Source organism: Oryzias latipes, chromosome 10, assembly GCF_002234675.1.
Source record: "Oryzias latipes chromosome 10, ASM223467v1".
NCBI classification, from domain to species: domain Eukaryota; kingdom Metazoa; phylum Chordata; class Actinopteri; order Beloniformes; family Adrianichthyidae; genus Oryzias; species Oryzias latipes.
In genome coordinates, this window is record NC_019868.2 from 5814885 (window position 1) to 5834536 (window position 19652).

The 19652-nt window shown below is 39.2% G+C and overlaps 1 protein-coding gene across 1 annotated transcript in view; it reads right to left on the reverse strand.

Annotated features, from left to right (window-relative positions):
• The window catches only part of LOC101165069 (fibroblast growth factor receptor-like 1), an 85879-nt gene extending 71099 nt beyond the window's left edge, over window positions 1–14780 (reverse strand). The window contains exons 1-2 of the mRNA XM_023958961.1: window positions 14312–14780; window positions 13430–13529 (exon numbers count right to left, since the gene is read on the reverse strand). Coding sequence (XP_023814729.1) covers window positions 13430–13490 — 61 coding nt within the window. The 5' untranslated portion in view covers window positions 13491–13529; window positions 14312–14780. The remainder of the gene's footprint in view (window positions 1–13429; window positions 13530–14311) is intronic.
• Between the last annotated feature and the right edge of the window lie 4872 nt (window positions 14781–19652).

Below are 19652 nucleotides of genomic sequence, written 5' to 3' on the forward strand. Positions count from 1 at the left end.
CATGAGCGCTTGTGTTCACCATCTGGTGTCACAGTCTAGGGTTTCACCTGGAAGTGACCGTGATCCCAGTGCAGCTGATGCAGATGTCCTTCAGCGTCCAGTGGGCTTAAAATATTATTTCAGCAATACTTTGATGTTTGTGCAGCACGTGTGTGAATATTTGTGAGGACGATTCACTCCCACAAAGCCCATACTCACAACTATCTAACAACACAAGAAACTACACAAATGAGAAAGGAAGGACAGAACAGCTTAGTTAAGTAGAACTAGTTAGGAGCAGCACCAGAACTCCCATAATGCACCTTGCCCACCGAAAGCTCACAGTGGTTGAGGTCATAACAATATACAGTCATTTGTGCTCACTTTTGTTTTTTATAACCATGTGTAAAAACATTGTTTCCTGTGAAACCGGTCTGTAACTGAAGAACGTTGAGGACTGCTGCACTGAAGACTAAATAACTGGTTGGGTTAGGATTAGTACCTCAGCCAGTTAGAGAAGCACTGCCTCAAATCAAAATAACCAGTTCCCACACAGCTTAAAGATAATTTACTTCAAAATATCCAGAGGAAAAAAAACTAATAACAAATAGTACTATGTACCCAATATATAAAAAAATGATAAACAGCCGTGGTTTGTATAAAATTGAGTCGTTTTATGTGAATTAACCAATCAAGTCAAGGCTAAACTTTTAAAAATTGATTCCTGACCTTTTGTCAAAGAACAGAAATGATCTGTACAAACATCCAATGTTCAGTGAGAATTTCTTTATTTGAAAAGAGCTCTTAAAGGTCTTTTTACATGCTTTAATACAGATGTGGATCAGCTTCTTTAGAATCTTGTGTTTAGACTTTTATCAAAATACATTAAAGATTATTTATGTAGCGTCTTGGACAGGTAAGGATTAAATTAGACGGAAAACTCCGGAAATATTTGGGCCGAATAGCATTAAATAAATCACACAGAGTTTCTTTTTGATTAGTTTGATGTTTCATTCTTTGCGTAACCTTGAGACCCTTGCAGTTGTGAGACTGGTACTTTATAAATAAACTCAATTAAGCAGACATGATGATGTTTTCATGAAGGATATTTTTGGATGAGCGGCCAAATCACTTAAATTAAAGACATTTATACCTGGATAAACGAGAACCTTTATTGATAAACCAGAAAGAAATGATCTCATATATTTGGTCTTCTTTAAGGCCAAGGCAACGATTATGGGACTTTTGCCACTTAAAGACACAATAACTGCCCGAGGACTCATTAATAACTTAAAGGTTGAACACCTCCAGCTGTTTCTGTGCCTCACTACAGAACTAAAGGCTGTAGACATTTAAATTTTAATATAAAATACACAAAAAGAACTCAAATTTGATCACAAAATCTGAACTGAGCATTAATGTGCACTCAGGAATGTCTCCAAGTGCACGTGGAGATGAAAATAACTCTAATCCTTTTTTCCAACAGTGGGATCTCTAGGTTGAGGATGAACAGTTTTGGGTGGTCGAAGAAGCAACAAAGCTAAAAATAGACCAGACAGTCAACGATGTCACTAGACAGCATAAACAAAAAGCTCCACATCTAAACTCTGTTACTCCACCCCATCTGACTGCTTTGTATCCCTCCACTTTCACTTTTTTACATCCTTCTCCTTTTACTAAAGCTCCGACAACACACAGTTAAATCCCCAAAAAAGCAGCTCATAAGTACTTCTGTTACATACGAGTGGAAGAATGGGCCTGTTGTGTCCCGATGTGATAATTGTGGCGGCACAAAAGAGGGATTACCTTCAGATAATGCATACACTGAGCTGGTCAGTGTGACAAAAGGCTGCACAGTGGGAAATAATTAACACGGCAGGACTTTCGAGCACACATGTGCACCGGGCAGCTGCTGCAGGGGGGTTTACTGTCACTACGGTGTCTCTGGCTATACCCAATATCTGTCTTCATGCTCGGTTTTTCTAATGTTTTACAGATTCTGTGAATGTTTTGCTTGTTACTTTGGGGAAAAATGCGAGAAATTTCAGTCATGCTGCAAGCTTCTGTTGCTTTAAAAATCCTAATAATAATCAACTCAGGACACTGTCTCCTTCTTAACAGTCACTACTGGCTCCACTGCACGTTTGAGCAAGAAAATAAATAGAAATAAAATAAGAAAAATAGAGAAACTCAATTGACCGACTTTAAGTCAGAAATACAGATGTTGGAATGCCATGAGTATTATGTACTGATTCAACAAACTTTATTTTTTTATGACTATTATCCAAGTAGCCATGGCAACATGTAGTGGGCTTGCTTTAAAAGCATGAAGTACCTTTTCTCTTATTAGATGGAGATTCCTAAAGTCCAAAAGTGTTTTGCCTGACTACTTTAAAGGAAATACATTTTTTCTGAGTGTTAGACTAAACTGAAAGAACATGAAGGAAAATTTAATATATTAAAAACTAATTTGGAATTGATGAAAATCAAGAAAGGAGTAAGCCACCATAACTACACCTGCTAACCTCACAAGCCAAGCGTTCAATAAATATTCCCCATAATTCATAGGGTTTATCGTTAGGTGAATAATGCAAAACTGGGCCGCTCCGATCATCTTTTGATCTACTTTAAAAGTATTCCCAATGGTCTTTTAATTATGATTATGCCATTTTTATCCAAAATCTAAAAAATCTTTGTTATTTTCTAGGACATAGTTCCTGTGGAGCGGCAGGAGTTCATTGGAAAATCACCTCTGAATTGTGAGCGGAACCACTGGCACAGGGTAAGCCCGCCCCTCTTCCCATCTGTTTACACTTTGCCCGGCTAGTTTATGGCCCTTACACCCCCAAAGCTTACAGTAATGGTGCATTAAAGTGGCAACATTAGAGCTATACACAATTTTCACTGGAGTGGGTCTTTAAACGGATACATTCAAAAAGGGAAGAGGGGTAAAAGATACATGTGTGCAATAATAGATAAATGTCTGAAAGAAATAGTAAAGTTCACTTGCCAGACGATTATGCAACACCTGTAAACAAGAATAAAAAAAAATACATGTATATCTACTAAATCCTATTTTCCTGTCCACGGTAATCCATCTCCTAGTGGGGCTTTCAGCCCTTTTGAACTCCCCCTTCAGATTCATCTTACTTCCCTCTGCAGTTCGAGTTCCACATGGACAGCTGGCAAACAGAAAAGAAAGATAACCTTCATGCTCTCCCATCTGTATTTCGCTTGTTTTTGTCTCATTGGTTAAAAAGTCAAGACAGCAGTTCTGCTCTCCTTACAAAGCCATTCTGTGTTCTGCAAGAACCACATTTATATTGGGGCTCGTGTTTAATGCAGAAAAGTTCATTTAATGGAGCCTTTCTGACCATGTTATGATCTATTGTAAAAGTGTTCCCAGTGGTCTTAAGAAAAATAATTATGACCAAATATAAAAACCTGTGTGATTTTCGAGGACATAGTTTCTGCAGAGCAGCAGCAGTTCATTAAAAACCTGCCTATGAATTGCGGGTGGGACTGTTTTCATGGAGCAACCCCGTCCCCAGCATGTAGAACTTTCAAAAAATCTTTCCGAAACTTTCAGCCGGGACATCCTGCCTCGATCAGTCTCAACTTCCTATAGTCAAAGGTCTTCTGTATATAGACAAAAGCAACTGTCCTTCCAATGTCAATTACTTTTCCCGCTAAGGTCAAAGTAGGGATACCTCCTGTTAGTCTGTTATTAGCGTCTATACTGCAAATGCACAGAGACATGGAGGCAAAGGAAGACAATGCTGGAGGCCCACCCCACCACTTCATTCCTACCCCACTCTGACAGACTGAAGCCAAAAGACGACAACTGGCTGTTGTTTCCCGTTCCAGAGATTGCTTTTCAATGTCTCGTTTGTAGCAGCACAACAGCTGGAGACTGTGTGTGCATTAAAAACACATGTGTATGTATGCAAGTGCACATGTTTGTGTGTGAGATGGGTGGGGGTTTTAAAGGGGGTGTGTGAAAAGATCTGGCTTGAAGGGCAGACATGGAAGAAAGAAGCCAGTGGGGACAAAGACATGACGGAGGATTTAAAATGTCAGGGAGAGATGGAAAGTGAGAAAGAAGGCAGACAGAGGCGAGACATCAACAGGCAGCACAGCTCAGATGATTGTGTGACCGTAAAACCCAGCAGATTCACTGCCGTGTCGCCTTTAACGGCTGTGTCAAGACAGAACTTAACATGCTACTTTTATACTCCCTGTCTTTTTGAAGACAAATTTTCTTTGACTCAAACTCCTTTTAATAAAGACCCACTCCAATAGAAATTGTGCTTTTAACACCAAAAACACAATTTTTCTTTTGTCTTAGAGCCCCAAATGGTTGTAAAAGGGGAATTTAGAGACACCCATTAACCTATGAAGCATGTTTTGGGATCGAGGGAAGAAATCACATCCACACATGCACAAGGACAACATGTAAACTCCACAAAAAGAACCCAGTCAGAATTTGAACTAGAACCTTCTCGCTGAGAGGCGAGAGCGCTAAGCACCGCTTACTAAATTTAATTAATCTGCAATGAGAGTTTTGCCTACTCCTTTTTGTTAAGAATTCTACTGCAGGGAGATTCAAGGACTGAGGCAGATGTTCAGATCCAGCATTGATTGCACCTATTAGCAAAAATCTTATTGCAGGGGAAACCACTGCACTTTAAAAATATGTAGTTTTTGTGGTGAGAATAAAACTTTGTGTTGAAAAAGGTTACCTTGTCGCATGCTGACACGCACTGACAAAAACCTTTTGGATCAGTTCACTGAAATGTTTGTTGATTAGAATCGGTTTAAAGACTTAAGAATAGCATGGTCTAGACCAGGGATGTCAAACTCATTTTCACTGAGGGCCACATCAGCATAGTGGTTGTCCTCAAAGGGCCAGATATAACTTATACATGTAACTAAATGCAATGAAAAATAAACGCAACTACTCCTTAATGTCAACTATTTATTTAATATAACTTTTTTAAGTAACAACTACAGTTGCATAAAAAACACATGTTTGCGTGTTACTCTAGCATAAAGCCTTTTAAATTTGATTCCGTCAGGTTAGGTTATGTTGTCAGTGTTTAAGTCCTAATGTATAGTTGCACAATCCAATATTTCAAGTCCGATTCCCCCTAGATATGAATAAATACACACCAATTTTTATTTTTATTTCAAGAAATTAAAAACTTTTATGCTCTCGTGGGCCACATAAAATGACGTGGGGGGCCACATTTGGCCCGTGGCCCTTGAGTTTGACGCATGTGGTCTAGAACTTTTAAATGTTTTTTCAACACAGCAGTTTAAATAAATTAAAAGAAATCAAAGGTTTGAGCTTTGACTCTGATGAGAATCGGACGAACAGGTGAAACGGGGTGAAAGCTGCATGTTTTGTCCTGCGGAGATCCTGCCGAGTTGGAAGAGTCTCCTACCGTGCAGGCATGTGTTTTCTCTGACCCTGCCTTACATACAAACTCACTGCCAGTTTGTGTGGATCAACTGATAAAAACACTCCAACTGACCCCATCCCTGACCCACGGGCTGTCCTTTGACCCGATGTGCTGTAGCTCTGACAAAACATCCCCTAACCCCACTGCGAGGACAATACAGCACCGCGGCGCCATGACCAGCACAGTGCTGCAGGGGGGGAAGAAAGACGGGCGAGAAAAGAGCTCCGTGTCCGTGTGCAAACTAAAATGTCAAGTAAACAATTTATCAGGAGCAGAGTCCTTATTCTGCCATCCCATGTTCCTGTGTGCTAAAAATTCTGCAGGGTATCTCTCTCTAATCAGGTTGAATTGTAGAAAGTGAACAGTACATTTAAAGTAACAATTTTTTGTGATTTTCGCCGTCTTTTGCGATATAGATATTGCACAGCTTGATATAGCGATAACGATAAATTTGCGATTAATTGAGCAGGACAACCAGTACTTAATACTGCTCAATTGTCCCATCCCAGCCCCAAAGTAGGATGTTTCTGCCCCATGCCTCCTCTTTGGACGAAACTCACCGTATACAAGGTTTTCCAGCACCTTTAAAACACTAATTATTTTGTCCACCAGCTTATTAAAATTACATTAAATACCTATCAGATTTAAAATATGTGTTGCTGTAGATTGCAATCGTTGGTTTTTGCTGCTTTATCACTTTGAGGTAAATGCCAAAAAACACTTTGTCACATTTAAATGCGTGTTTTGTCTAGTTTTTCCTGTAATTACACATGTGCAACGACAAACTTGATTCTAATCTTAATTAAGGGCATTGTAGATTTGCAGACAAAGTTCTGCAGGTTGAAGATTTCCTTTGCCAGCAGTCCACCAATTTTCCTTTTTTTTAAAGCGCTTTCTTTTGCAGTCTTATCTTCAGCTGCTTTTCTTTCTGCTGCACCCCATTCACAAATCCCACATCCTGACATGAATGTGACACGCTGTCAACCCCCGCAGAGTTCGTCCCAATAATGTCCTGCTATTAGCAGAGTCAAAGCAAACAGACTTTTTCTCAATAGCAGCTAATTGCCTTTAACGTTAACAGACGCTGTAAAACAGTGTTTGCTGGGGAGGGGGGCCGTTACGGGTCAGGAGGAGTATATGTTCTCTTGTCTGTTTTTGTGCAAATACGCTCTAATCAGCATCTGTTCATTAGTGAAGTTGAATTCTGCAAATATACCAACACATTTAAGCATTAAATTAAAGTAGCAGTAAAAGATGGATTTTGAAAAGAGCATCATTGAGAGCAAAAATGTGAAAACTTGCACTGCTGACTGAACATTTGGCTGCACATTCAGATTTAACAAGAGGAACTAAAGCAGTCTATTAGATCCTACTTTTGTCTGTTGATCACCAACAACACACCAAGTGTGTTTTCTTGGTTTTTGTTGTTTTAGAGGCTCCAGAGCCAGACGTGACCTGAGGCAGGCTACAGTTCTTCCTTAAAGGAGGTTAACAGATGTGCCTCTTTTGGAGGCGCGAGTTCACACTTCCATCACAAGCATCTAGAAGCGGCATGGCTTTACAAACACTCCTCTTTGCATGGTGAGATTAATGAAGAAATGCATGTCAATGTGTCAGACTTAAAAGCAGAAAAAACTCAAGCTGAAGTCAATGTAATTGATGTCAATGACTGTTAAAGATCCACTCTGATGATCTTTTATTGTAAAAGTGTTCCAAATGGTTAAAAAAAAAATCCAAAAAGCTGGTCTATAAACTACACTAAATCCATGGTCTTCAGTCTTGGTCTTTTTCACCTCTAAACTATTTGGAAAAAATAAAATGAGAAATTTATACACAAATAGATTTAGATGAATTTCTACATCTTGCATGCTGTTTGCAAACTATCACTAACTCCACTGTCTTGTCCTGACCTCAGCAATCAAAGCTTTATAATATTTCAAAGTACCAGATGTCCCAAGAAGACCAAACACAAACGGTTTCCCTGTTGTGACTGGGCTTGGGCTGCATATGTTGCCTAAACCTCTTCTAACTATAAACACCTTTGCTAATTACATTCCTCCATAATGAAAGTGTGCTTCAGAGAGATGGTGGAGTGTGCAACTGGTTGTGTGTCCATCTGTTCTTATATGTTTTGAGGCATAATTATGGACAGTGTCTTGCGACTGTATACTTTTCCAGCATGTGTGTGAGTGACTGTTTACAGTGGGCTCTGTCTGTCTGTCATTGTCGGCGGTGAAGATGAGACTCTTTCTCCGTTTCTCAACAGGCATTTGTGATGTTGCTTTCCCTGGCAGCTTGGTGGAATGAAGATTCATCTTTAATGTGTTTGTGGCTCCTCACACGTAGACTAACAACAGATGAAGCCTCTCATCTCGGTGTTTGCTTCTCTCTCGTCGGCTACACAATGGGTGGTCTGAGTGGCACCATCAACTGGAAAATGGGAGACTTCAAACAGAAGACTGCACTAGAAAATGTGGACTCCTTATGAAAAAGTCTCAATGGTTTTAGTACATGGAGTGCTGAATGGACATGTCTATTCAACATGTCATTTCATCACAAAACAGGCATTGTAGAGGATAAAAGAGAAAAGTCTAATGGATTACAGGGGTTCCTTGCTTTATTGCCATTCACCTTTCACGATTTTGCTGCTTTGTGGATTTGTTTAGTGGCATTTTGCATGCTTGGTTTTAGGGCTGCACAATATGAGGAAAACTTACTATATGCGATACTAGTGATCAATATTGCGATGACGATATAATTTGTGGTCCATGAACAAATAGCAAAACAACCGAAAACTTCATTTCCATGTCACTGCAGCAACAGTTTAAAAATGATCTTTATTTACATAGGAGGTGAACATCTAACATAAAAGGGCTGCATCTGATTGGTCAAACGCATAAAGAGATTAATTTTATTCGTTAAATACTTCAAGCTGCCATAAGACTGTTTTAGCACATTTAAGGTAACCATTTATTGCAATTTTTGCCGTCTTTTGTGATCTGCGTATTGCATAGCTTGATCTCGCGCTAACGATTAATTTACCTTTTATTGTGCAGGCCTACTTTGTTTTAATTTTTTTTAACAGCGTACTGTGTTTTGCATCCTGATTGGCTGTAGACTACTGTTAATCAATCGTAATCATGCCATATCTCCTGTACAGAATGCGTTCAGTTTGACAAATCAACATAAATGTTCAATCACAAGCAGATCTATGTTTTCATTTTGTCAGCTGACTTAAGTCAATCTGAGACGAGTAAACAATAAAACTGGCATAAGCTGACACAACTAGGTACTCATACTAATAAATAGCCTTTCATTTTAGGCTGCAGAAGATTGTTGAAGCCACAGTGGAACAAGTTAATCAACACCAGATTATGAGAAGTCCACCCCTGACTTCACATGAGACACTTGGCACAATGGCTGCATCCAGTTTTACACTTCTCTACTTATTATGTCTGCACCTTAGCCCATTAAAAGTGCTGTTATGCCGACCTCCGTCAACCATTCCCCTGAATTCTTCTGCCAGATTTCTTTGAGGAACTGCTGCTCACAATCATATGAGAACAGAGGCTTTAATGATGCACTTGACTATTCTTCTTAGTGTGGCTTGGATCCTGTCAGTGATCCCTGATACATACACATTTGAAACCAAGTAATGGCGGGGGGTCACTTTGAGTTACTTCATATATTTATACAAGTCCCGAATGGACGGGGTTTTGCTCAGTATTGCTTTACTCAAATAGTAAAAATGGTTTATTCTTTACGTCACAGTCCCATTCACCCATGCACACACACATTCACACACTGACAGCTCTGCTGCCGAACACTGCAGCCAACCTAGTTCAGTGTCTTGCCCAATGACACTTAAACACATGGGCGGGAACAGCGGGAACCAAACCTGCGATCTTCTGCTCAGAGGTCGACCGCTCTACCGATGCATAACTGTGCCTTGTGACGATGAAAGATGGCAGGGTTTCCCCCACCCCCAACAGGTGCATACAGGCAGCTTTTATCCACCAAGATAAAAACAGGAATTCCAGATCAAATGTCCTTATCTTTGTTCCGGATGTTTATCAGCTCTAACTCTAACTGACAGCGCTGTTATCAAGTAAATCAACCATAAACAATTATACAGTCTGATGCTTCAATACAATACAAAGTCTGACGTTTTTCTCCAAGTTTCTGTTTGTACACTACATCTTGAACATAGTTCAGCTTGGTAGTCATAGTCAGCACAGGAACATTTGTTACTGTTAAGTGTTCAAAAACCCTGATCTTAGTAAGAAAAATAAGGAGTTTCTTTAACAGAAATTTTAAAAGCGAAAATAATAATGGTGTCTTAAAAATGTACAATTGGTTGGGTACAGCAGCCAAACTTTAACTACCTTTATCCTAAATAGTATCAATATTTTCAATCAGAGCAGTCAACTTCCCCAATGGTGTTGAGGGAATTACAACAAAATATGAATAAATATGTATGATTATTTATCTAATATCTAATATATATCTAATTTGAAAGTTATTTAGCACATATTTCAAATGCCCATCCCGTTCCAAAGCTGCAGGTAGTTGCAAACGCTCTGCTTCTGACCCCTGCAATCAAGTTAAATCGTGTTCAGCCAACAGGGTCAACAGCTAATCTCTCAGCTGCTCGGTCCCATGCCTAACTACACTCAAAGAAAAAAAGCACACAAAGACTCAGTCATTAGTTCAGACTGTGAAAGCTTTGGGATTCTGTCTTTGCAGTAGTGGGGGCATAAGCTGCATATTTACCTGTGGTGGGCTTCGTCTGTGCTCTGAGCGTTCTTAATGACAAACAAGCCTTAGGTTACGTTCACACTGCAGGGCTTAATGCTCAATTAAAAAAAAATGTTCTTGCACGTTTTTTTCATGGGCGTCCTGGAGATGACAGGTCATGACGGACACGTTAACACCACGTAAGGGTAAATAAGGGTGAGATGCAGGTTCGTCGTACAGATTTTTCATTTTAACAACTCCCCAAATCCTGTGCACTGCACAAGAAACCTGTTACTTCTGTCCAAGTGATAAGTGCAATCTTTATGTGTGCAGCCTGGCGGTTAGAAATTAGGAAATTAGACAAGAGTGTAGTTTGTGTGAACATCCTACGGCACTTAAGTGTTACCTGCTCACCCCATGCACACAACATTAGCGTGTGGTCAGTAAAAAGCCAGTATGTGCACCTCACTAAGTAGTAGAGTGTGGTGTGTGGACATCGTACAATAGCATCACCATAAATCATAGGTGAGTATAATTTATAATATCCTGACAAATACATTTACCACACGCACAACAATGGTACGTTCCATTTTCATGACCTTCCTTAGTGGCAGCATGAACCTCATTAAACTGCAAAACACACCTGCCCTCCTCTTAATATGCAGCCGCTCCTCTATATGACCCTCCATGGGACCGGACAACCGAAAAGCCTGCAACCCCTTGTTCGGGTGAATGTAGCTAAGGCTGCAATGCAGACGTTTACTCACACAACTCTTACTTTTACATTCAGACAAACATAAAGCCTAAATGGCTCCTTGTGTTCGATCACATTTAGCTGAAGAGTGCTCATTGTTTGCACGCTTTCCTGGGAAAAACCCAACTCCAGCACTGGGAATTTTCTATGGTAAAACTAGATTATTTGGGGGGGGGGGGTGTTGTTGAATATTCCACCCCCTAGTTTGAAACACTATGAGCAATCCAATCACTCATACAACCATTTTCAGGTCTGGAAAAAAAATATATATATCAGGAATATTGGAGCCTGTTTCACCATCCCTGAGGCTATTTTTCTGAAGTCCCAACGATCCAAGACTAACCCTTTATGAACTCTAAATGTTGTGTTTGCTAACAACTGTAGAAGGGCCACTGGGGGCAGAGGGGGCCACTTTCTAGACAGCAAAACAGCCATTTTGCTCCAACAACGCATATTTCAGTACATTCATCTTCAAGGTACAGTTGTTTAAGGTCCAGCACTGTTGGATGGATTGTCAGCATCCCAGAAGATCAAATCCTTCTGAAAATGACCCATCTGAGAAAAAGTTGACCTGCTGAAACCAGAAACCAGAAGTTTTCTGGACTCTGCTTGACTTTGTCAATGAGAGAAACTCAGAGGAAGCCCTTATTGTAATGATTTGATGGAATTGCCTTGAGACTGTCCAACCCAGGATGAAGAGGTTGTTGTTTTGAAAAATCGGCATCATACATCATAATCGGGCTATTTTTCATGGAATTCTTCCATTGCTCAATTCGGCACAAAATGTTGGAAATCCCAGAGACCAAATGTGGACAAAGAATTGATAACATGCTGTATTACTCAAGCTGGAAACCACAAATTCACAACTTCAGATCTATGAGCCCACGGAGAAACCCACAGCCAGCGTCGTTTTCATGGCATGCAATCCCCAAAACTGCAGATGTCTTTCAGCTGTCCCAGATCCTACATGCCACAACAACACAACTTGCACACATGAAATATTTCTACAAAACTGGTGAACACACAAAAAAATAGTTTCATTTATTTAATCCAATGCTCCACCTTCAAAACTCACAATCACGCGCAAATTTGTATGGCCATTTTCGGGCTTCATGTACAAAATGCTCGACTACTGAACGCTTGTTGGAAGTCAAACCAGTTTGACTTTAACCAATCAGGGACCCAGATTTGGTAGTGACGTATGGATGCCGTCTTTTTAAATTTATGGAAGTGCCAACTCTTTGAAAATTGATCAGGGAGGAGAAATAAATATTTGTGGAATTCTATGACACCAAGTCTTTCATTTATCAGAATGTAGCTGTGAAAGAAATAGCCTGGAGCAAGATTCACCAGATTTGCACCGCTTCAATATGTCACACCAACCCTCCTTCAACTGCGAGAACATGTGCTAGTATTGGGCCAGTGTGAACACCGTACGCTAAAAGCATGTAAAAACACTCACCTCCAACGTGTTTTTGAACATGGGACACATGCCCGCTGTGAATGTAGCATTACAGTTTGAAACCCAAACTGATCTGATGCCAAAGGCCAGATCTTTGCTTCAGACCAACAGTTCCTTCCTTACACTCTACTGCCTTTTTTTACTTTCTTTTCCACTCATCCTATTTTCTCCTTTCCAATACTTCTTTTTTTCCTGTTCATCATGTACTTTTGGATCATAGACTCCTCTCTTTCCCCTCACCCTCTACTTTTTCCTAGTTGTCCATCTCCCGTAACTCCTGCCCACCCTGGCTCCCCTACACACTGCAGGCAGTGAGGGAGGGGCTGGTGGAGGAAATGCTGTGGCATTGTACAGCAAACATCCCTAACAGGCTAATCTAATCTCATCTCTCTGCGGTCTGTGGCCCTGTGTTTACTTTTTGCCCCGTGTCTGCGTGCCGGCTGAGCCTCGGCTCGCTGGATGCAGCTTTGTTGCTGCTGAAAACTCATCATCGGCGTGATCTCGATGAACAGGCGCCAACTCTGCAACTGTCTGCTCATAAAGCCTGCAGGCAGGGGGTCCTTCTCATCTATCACAATGGTTGTGCAGAAGCTATTTATGTGTTTTACGTTTCATTTTGAGAGCCAAAAAGCAGGAGGCAGGGTGACGGTGACGCTCTCCAGCTGACCATTACAAGAGGGGATCCTCGGAAAACAAAGACGTACACGGGTCTATTTGTCTGCAAGTGGATGCATCAGAATGGAGCAGAGGAGGGAGCTTGTGTCCCGCTTTAGTCACTTGTATGTCACTGCTACAGGCTTTTTTTAAACAGCATTTTTCCCATCTGCTCCTGATTTAACAGTTATTTGAATTAGGAAAAATTCAATTTAAAGGTGAATTTTCTTTATATATTGCCTCCATCATAAGAAAATGCCACAAGAACATCACCAAAAACAAAAATAGGATTAGAAAAGGCATTTGACAGGATCAAATGGATGGAAAATAAAGCTTTGAGCTTTTTTCCCCATAACACCTCCTGCTCATGTTACTCACCTCTGGCAGATGCGAGCATCAGCAAAATCTTCAGCACCAAAACGGTCCAAAGGAGATCCATTTTCTTCCAACAAGAGCAAAAACACAGAGCTGCTTTGATCTGAAAGAACATTTAAGGAGAATGAAATACTCAATATCTTCCATTTGAAATAACTATATTGTGTGGAAAACATCTGTGAGAAACAAATCAATTTAGGAATTTGAAAATGCTGAATTATCTCCAAGTTACAGTCAGTGCCACTGTCTAAACATGCAGCTGCAGATCTATCAAGGAAACCGTAAAAGTAATAAATTAGCTCTTCTTTAATTAAATCTTTAAGCAGGGACAAAATTCAGACTAGAGAGTCATTGTTTGCATTGACCAAATAAGATTTTTGCTCATAGATTTTTTTGAAAGCAGGACAACTTTCCCATAGATGTCTCTTGTCCACCTGTCCATCCATCTGTATCTCCTTACACAAGTTTCTAACGTTCTGCCTCATAAATTCCTCCAAAAAACTCTTATGATATCTTATTTAAGCACGTCGCCCGTCTTATCCCTGATCATCCTCTGTTATTTTGACCCCTAATAAAACGCTCTGGATTGCTTCATTTACAGCAAGTAACGGGAGGAAGTCAGACGCACTTTCCTTGCAGATAAAGCAGTTTATTGCGGCCGCATCCCAATTCTGACTGATCCACGCAACCAAGCGGGTTGCTGAAGGCTCAACTTCACGCAGAATGCGCTGAAAAGTTTCGTGGGAACACATGGAGGTCCAACCTTACGTCTATATATGGATGTAATATCATGTGGCGCAAAATTAGGACGCAGATGAGAAAACACCGATGAAAGTAACCAACATTTAAATATTTATTCTGGTGAAAATATTAATTCCAACTTACCACACTCGTCCCAGAAATCTAAAAAAGTCCTCAGTATGATACCTGCTGGTTATATGTGCTGCCTAAACCATGCCGTTATTCCAAAAATCAGTCCTCCACTTCGGAGATTTTACGCACAAAAACAAACCACTTGTTTACGCACCAACGCGCGTCCAAAAGGAACTAAACAAACAAGAAAATATTAGAGTAAAAGGAGAAAAGTGTTCAATAAACGGGCTTGGTGGTGGAAACACGTGAGCGCTCTAAGAGTTTCTGTAGTATTTTTTGAATGACAGTCCGCGTGCACGGCGCGTGAATGGGAGCAGATCGACAGGAAGCAGCCGCTAAAGTCCTTTCTAATTCACCCTCACTTTATCTCGCTGCTCTGAAAGGTAACTACAGCCCCAAAAATCCTTGGACCGTGGCTCCTGAATTGCCTCCAGTGAGCTTTCAACGTCGCCAATCCTGCCCCAGGCGATAAAACAAAACTACGCCGACGGACCTTCCCAGCCTGCAACTTTTAGCCAATCAGGGGAAGCCAATCAGAGCGCAGACCAATCAGATTGCAGAAAGGTGCGGGACAAATTCGGAGTAGATAAGTGCGCGAGAGAATTGAAAAAAAGAATATGATTGGCCATTTCCTCTGTTGTTGAAGTGCAGAACGTCGCTTGAATATGTATGGATTTCTGGTGTTTTTTCTTCCTCAGGAGTGGAAAAAAAAATCAGAGGAAAAGTTCAAACTTAAACTCATAATGAGAATCAATGCACGATCTGTATGTCAGCATTGATTTAAAAAAATAAATAAATCACAAAATAATACATTATTATTTTTAAGCTGGTAAGATGTTTCTGTTGTGTTACAATCTATTCCATTTTATTCTATTCTTTTTATACTTGGATTAAAAAAGAAAAGTCTTATTCAAATGTCAGGCCTGCACTGACACCTGCTGGACACAAGCATGCATCACAAACCATCAGAAAATTTACACAGTAAAGTGAAACAGTCCCAAAATCTACATTAAAAATATGTTTGCATTTTGTTTTAAATGTTTACAGGTTAAATATTGAAGGAATTCAAGCTAAAAAATATTTTCATTTGTTTATCTGTGGTTGGAAAACTGTAGTTTATGTTTGATTTTGGTACCAATTATTATATCAGTTCAAGCTCAATAATATAAAATTTTCCATTGAAAAATTGTCTTTGTGTGGTGTAATTCTATTCTTAAGTAATTTAATATTAACTTTATTTTATGAGTGCAACGATTCCTTTTTACAACAAATCGGTCATTTCATAGTTTGTGGTTGCCGACTCAAATTACACAGCAAAATTTGCAGTGTTGATTTGTGTTGAATTTTCCAGTGTTAAATATTTCGAGTTGATAAGTGTTGATCTTAGTGTTGTTTTGAGCACATCCAGTGTTAAAACAGAATTGGGGGCGGAGCTGCCAAGCCACTAGTTCACTGGGCGCGTTTGATGAACTGTTTAAATCCCACTATGTTTTCAACTTGTCCTATGAGGAATCCCTGGTCCAGCTCTACACTTTTGTTCAACCAACCATCTTTAACATTGATGTTACAACAACAGACGAGTCTCCGAGAGTTCGTGAGTTGCGTGCTAAACTGCTCAACTAGCCTAAAAAAGGTTTAAGTGTTTCATTTGTCAGACTGTTCATGCTCATGTTCATTCCCAAATACCATTTCATGATACATTACCAGAAAAAATCTTTTTAGCTAATTGGCTTAAAATATATGGTACAGAGTACAGGCAAGGACTAATTATCTGCAGTGATATTGTTGAAATTCCAATTTTTGGTAGGATACAAAAGCTCCTTTTATTAAACACAGAGATCTACTTCCTTGTTGACAAGCTTGTGGTTGAACATTTCAATGAGCATTTTCATGCGTACAAAGTGTTTGTTAGTAATAACAATGATTTCATTAAAGCAGACAGTCTTGCCATTCACAGGCCGTTCGACTTGCAAAGTGCCTACAGTGAAGACGACAGCATTTATATTGTAGCTCTGTCTTTGTTGTAATGATGGTCAAGTTTACCTTGTGCTCAAAATGTTATGTTGCTTGGATGATTTCTTACTCTTAATAAAGAGTTCAAAGCTTTCTCAAATGTCATATTTCTTTCACATTGTAAAATATTTTTCAATCAATCAATTTATTATTTGTATAGCACTTATAAAAGCCAAGGCAACCAAAGTGCTTAACATAAAATCCAATAAAATCACAAACAATATGATGCAATAAAGAAACAATCACAATAAAACAATAAAATCAATTGAACAATAAAAACAATAAAAGAATAAAATTAATAAAATGAACAAGTCCCACTAGATATGCTCACTGGAGTTAAAAGCCTGAGTAAAAAGATGTGTTTTTAAGAGAGTCTTACAATTACTGACAGTTCTGGCAGACCTCACAGAATAGGGGAGAGCATTCCAGAGTTTAGGACCTGCAACAGAAAAGGCTCTGTCTCCCCGAGTCACAAGCCGAGTCCTGGGAACCACTAAAAGCATTTGATCTTCAGACCTTAGGACTCGACATGGACGATAAACATGCAAAAGCTCAGAAAGATACTGAGGTGCCAGACCATTCAGACATTTAAAAACCAAAAGTAGAATCTTAAAAGAAATTCTAAAAGACACAGGCAGCCAGTGAAGTGAGCGTAATATCGGGGTTATATGCTCACACCGTCTGGTCCCCGTTAACAGGCGGGCCGCTGAATTTTGGACCAGCTGGAGACGGCGGAGCAGAGACTGATCCATACCACTGTACAGAGAGTTACAGTAGTCCAGTCTAGAGAAGATCAAGGCATGAATCACTTGTTGCAAAGCGTGAGGAGGTAGATGTGGCTTGACTTTGCTAATTAGCCTTAAGTGATAAAAACTAGACTGGACTACAAGACTGACCTGTTTGTCAAATTTAAAATGCCTGTCAAGGTTTACCCCAAGATTTCTAATGAACGGAGCATCTGAAGGATCCAGGGGGCCAACAGCCCTACAGCAGCCTGTCAGCAGGTCAGACTTTCCAAAAACAAACACCTCTGTCTTGTTTTGTTCAGACAGAGGAAGTTCAGCTCCATCCAAGACTTGATGTCTGCTAAGCAGTTCTGCAATCTGTCGAGACCCTCTGTTCCTCCAGATTTTAGGGGAAGATAGATCTGGATGTCATCTGCGTAGCAGTGGAATGACACGTTATATTTCCTATATTTCCTATTTTTTACACTTGGGGTTTTCTCAGGCGGCTGCACCTACAACCCAGCTGTGGATAGGTAGGAAAAGATGATTGTGTATCTGCTCCTACTTCTGTATATTCAAAGAAAGCCACGCTTCAAGTGATCGTCGGTTGTTTGTATGTATATATTGACATAAACATATTTGCAACATTATAGGAACCAAACCTTTTTATGTTTTGTATTTGACTACCGGTACTTATAAAAGTAAACTTAAATTAAGATAAAACTAGTCTTTTAAAGGCACTAAAGAACAGAAAAAAAACGAATCATGGGAATCAACTCAGAATAAGAGTTAATTTCTGACAATTTAGTGTTAAAAAAACACTGTTGAAGTGTCAAAAATAACACTAAGAATGTCAGTAATGTAACACTATTGCAGAGTTAAAATAGTAACAATTTATAAAGTGTAATTTTAACACTGGGCTGGTGAGGATTAAATAAACACTCGCAAAGTGTTAAAATTGACACTATGGGACTTAAATTAACACTGCTGATTTTGCTGTGTATGGTTGATATTTCATTCATTTTGAACCATCTGATTCACTGGCCTAAAATGGATTCAGGACATATTTAGTCAAAACTTCAACCAGTGAGACTCAGATAAATTACTGAGAAGTGAACAGTGCTGGGGAAGTTTTCCAGATTTCTTTTATTTCTTCAAGATAATCAAGTGTAAATTAAATCTGTGTCCAAACAAACAAGTAAACAAGAATGAATGTCAAATCCATTCACATTTTAGTTTCCTAAAGTTCAGCCCACTGTTGTTTTTCCACATCCAAAGAATCCAGAGGGGAACATTCTTAGAACATTCTAGAACACTGGATGGTCACATGACTTTGCTGAATTCAAAGTGTTTCCACACATTGGACTGAAATGATGGACTGATCAGTTTCTGCTGACATCACGTTATTGCTGTCCTCTGTGATGCACCTGGTCATTTTTACGTTATAGTAAAATGAACCTACCATGACTCGATCCAAATGGTACTCTCCAATATTGACATCAATTTATTTCATTTTGAAACTAGTTTATTACTGTATAGGTTGATTCAATTAACAATTTGCCTCAGACTGATTGATCTGGTTGGATTTTAGGAATATATAAATCAGTTCATCGATTAATCGTAACACCCCTACTTTCTTTATTAATGTTGTTCTCAGGTAACAGGAGGAAGAACTGGCCACTTTGGTCCTACGTATTTTAAAATTATTAAAAATTACAAACCTACTTCACTTCAAGCATTTGGGATTTTACACTTTTAATGATTTTGTTTTTGTAAACAAAAGTCAAATTATTGCCCCAGTTCTGGTTTAGACTCACAACGGAGAAAGGCTAGTCTCATAACAAATAATCATTCTAACCGCCAGACTAGCTTAGTCACACAAATATGCATCTGAATAAAATGCAAACACTTGGTAATTTCTGGATAAATATGACAAATAGTGATGACTGTCCATGGTGCCTCACATTTAAAATAAGTTTTTGTTCATCTCTTTAACTGGGGTTTAGTTAATATTTTTCATTAAGTTTATATTTTCACATTTTATTATATTTTATGATTTTATACTTGATTATTGATCATTTAAATATTCTTTAATTTGATTTTTAATTAAGTGATTTTATCAGTATTTTTATCTTGGTGTACAGGTCTTGTGTTACCAAGTATGAAAAGTGCTAAATAAAGATCGATTGATTGTCCTTACGTTTTTTATTTAAATCACTGCTTTGCTGATTTTTCAATCATGAAATATTGACATGTTATACAAAATGTGGTGCGGTATATTCTAAAAAGTGTTTTTGGGTTCATTAATGGTACAAGTTGTACGGATGAGCGTTGTAAAACTGCAGTTCTCAAGCCAAATATGTTAAACTTTTCATGAGCACTGATGGAGACAGACTGGCTCTGCACACGGTTGAAGGCATTTTTGAAAAATTAGTTATTCATTGTTTATTTGATTTTTTCTTTTTTAAAGTTGCCCACATTTTTTAAATGGGTTTGGATTCAGAAATGGAGCTACAATATTTTATATCGGAAGGGGGGGGGGGGGGGTGACAAGACTTTGCAAGGGTGGCAAATGAGAACGGGAGATTGGAAGGCCATTGCAAATGAAAGGATCA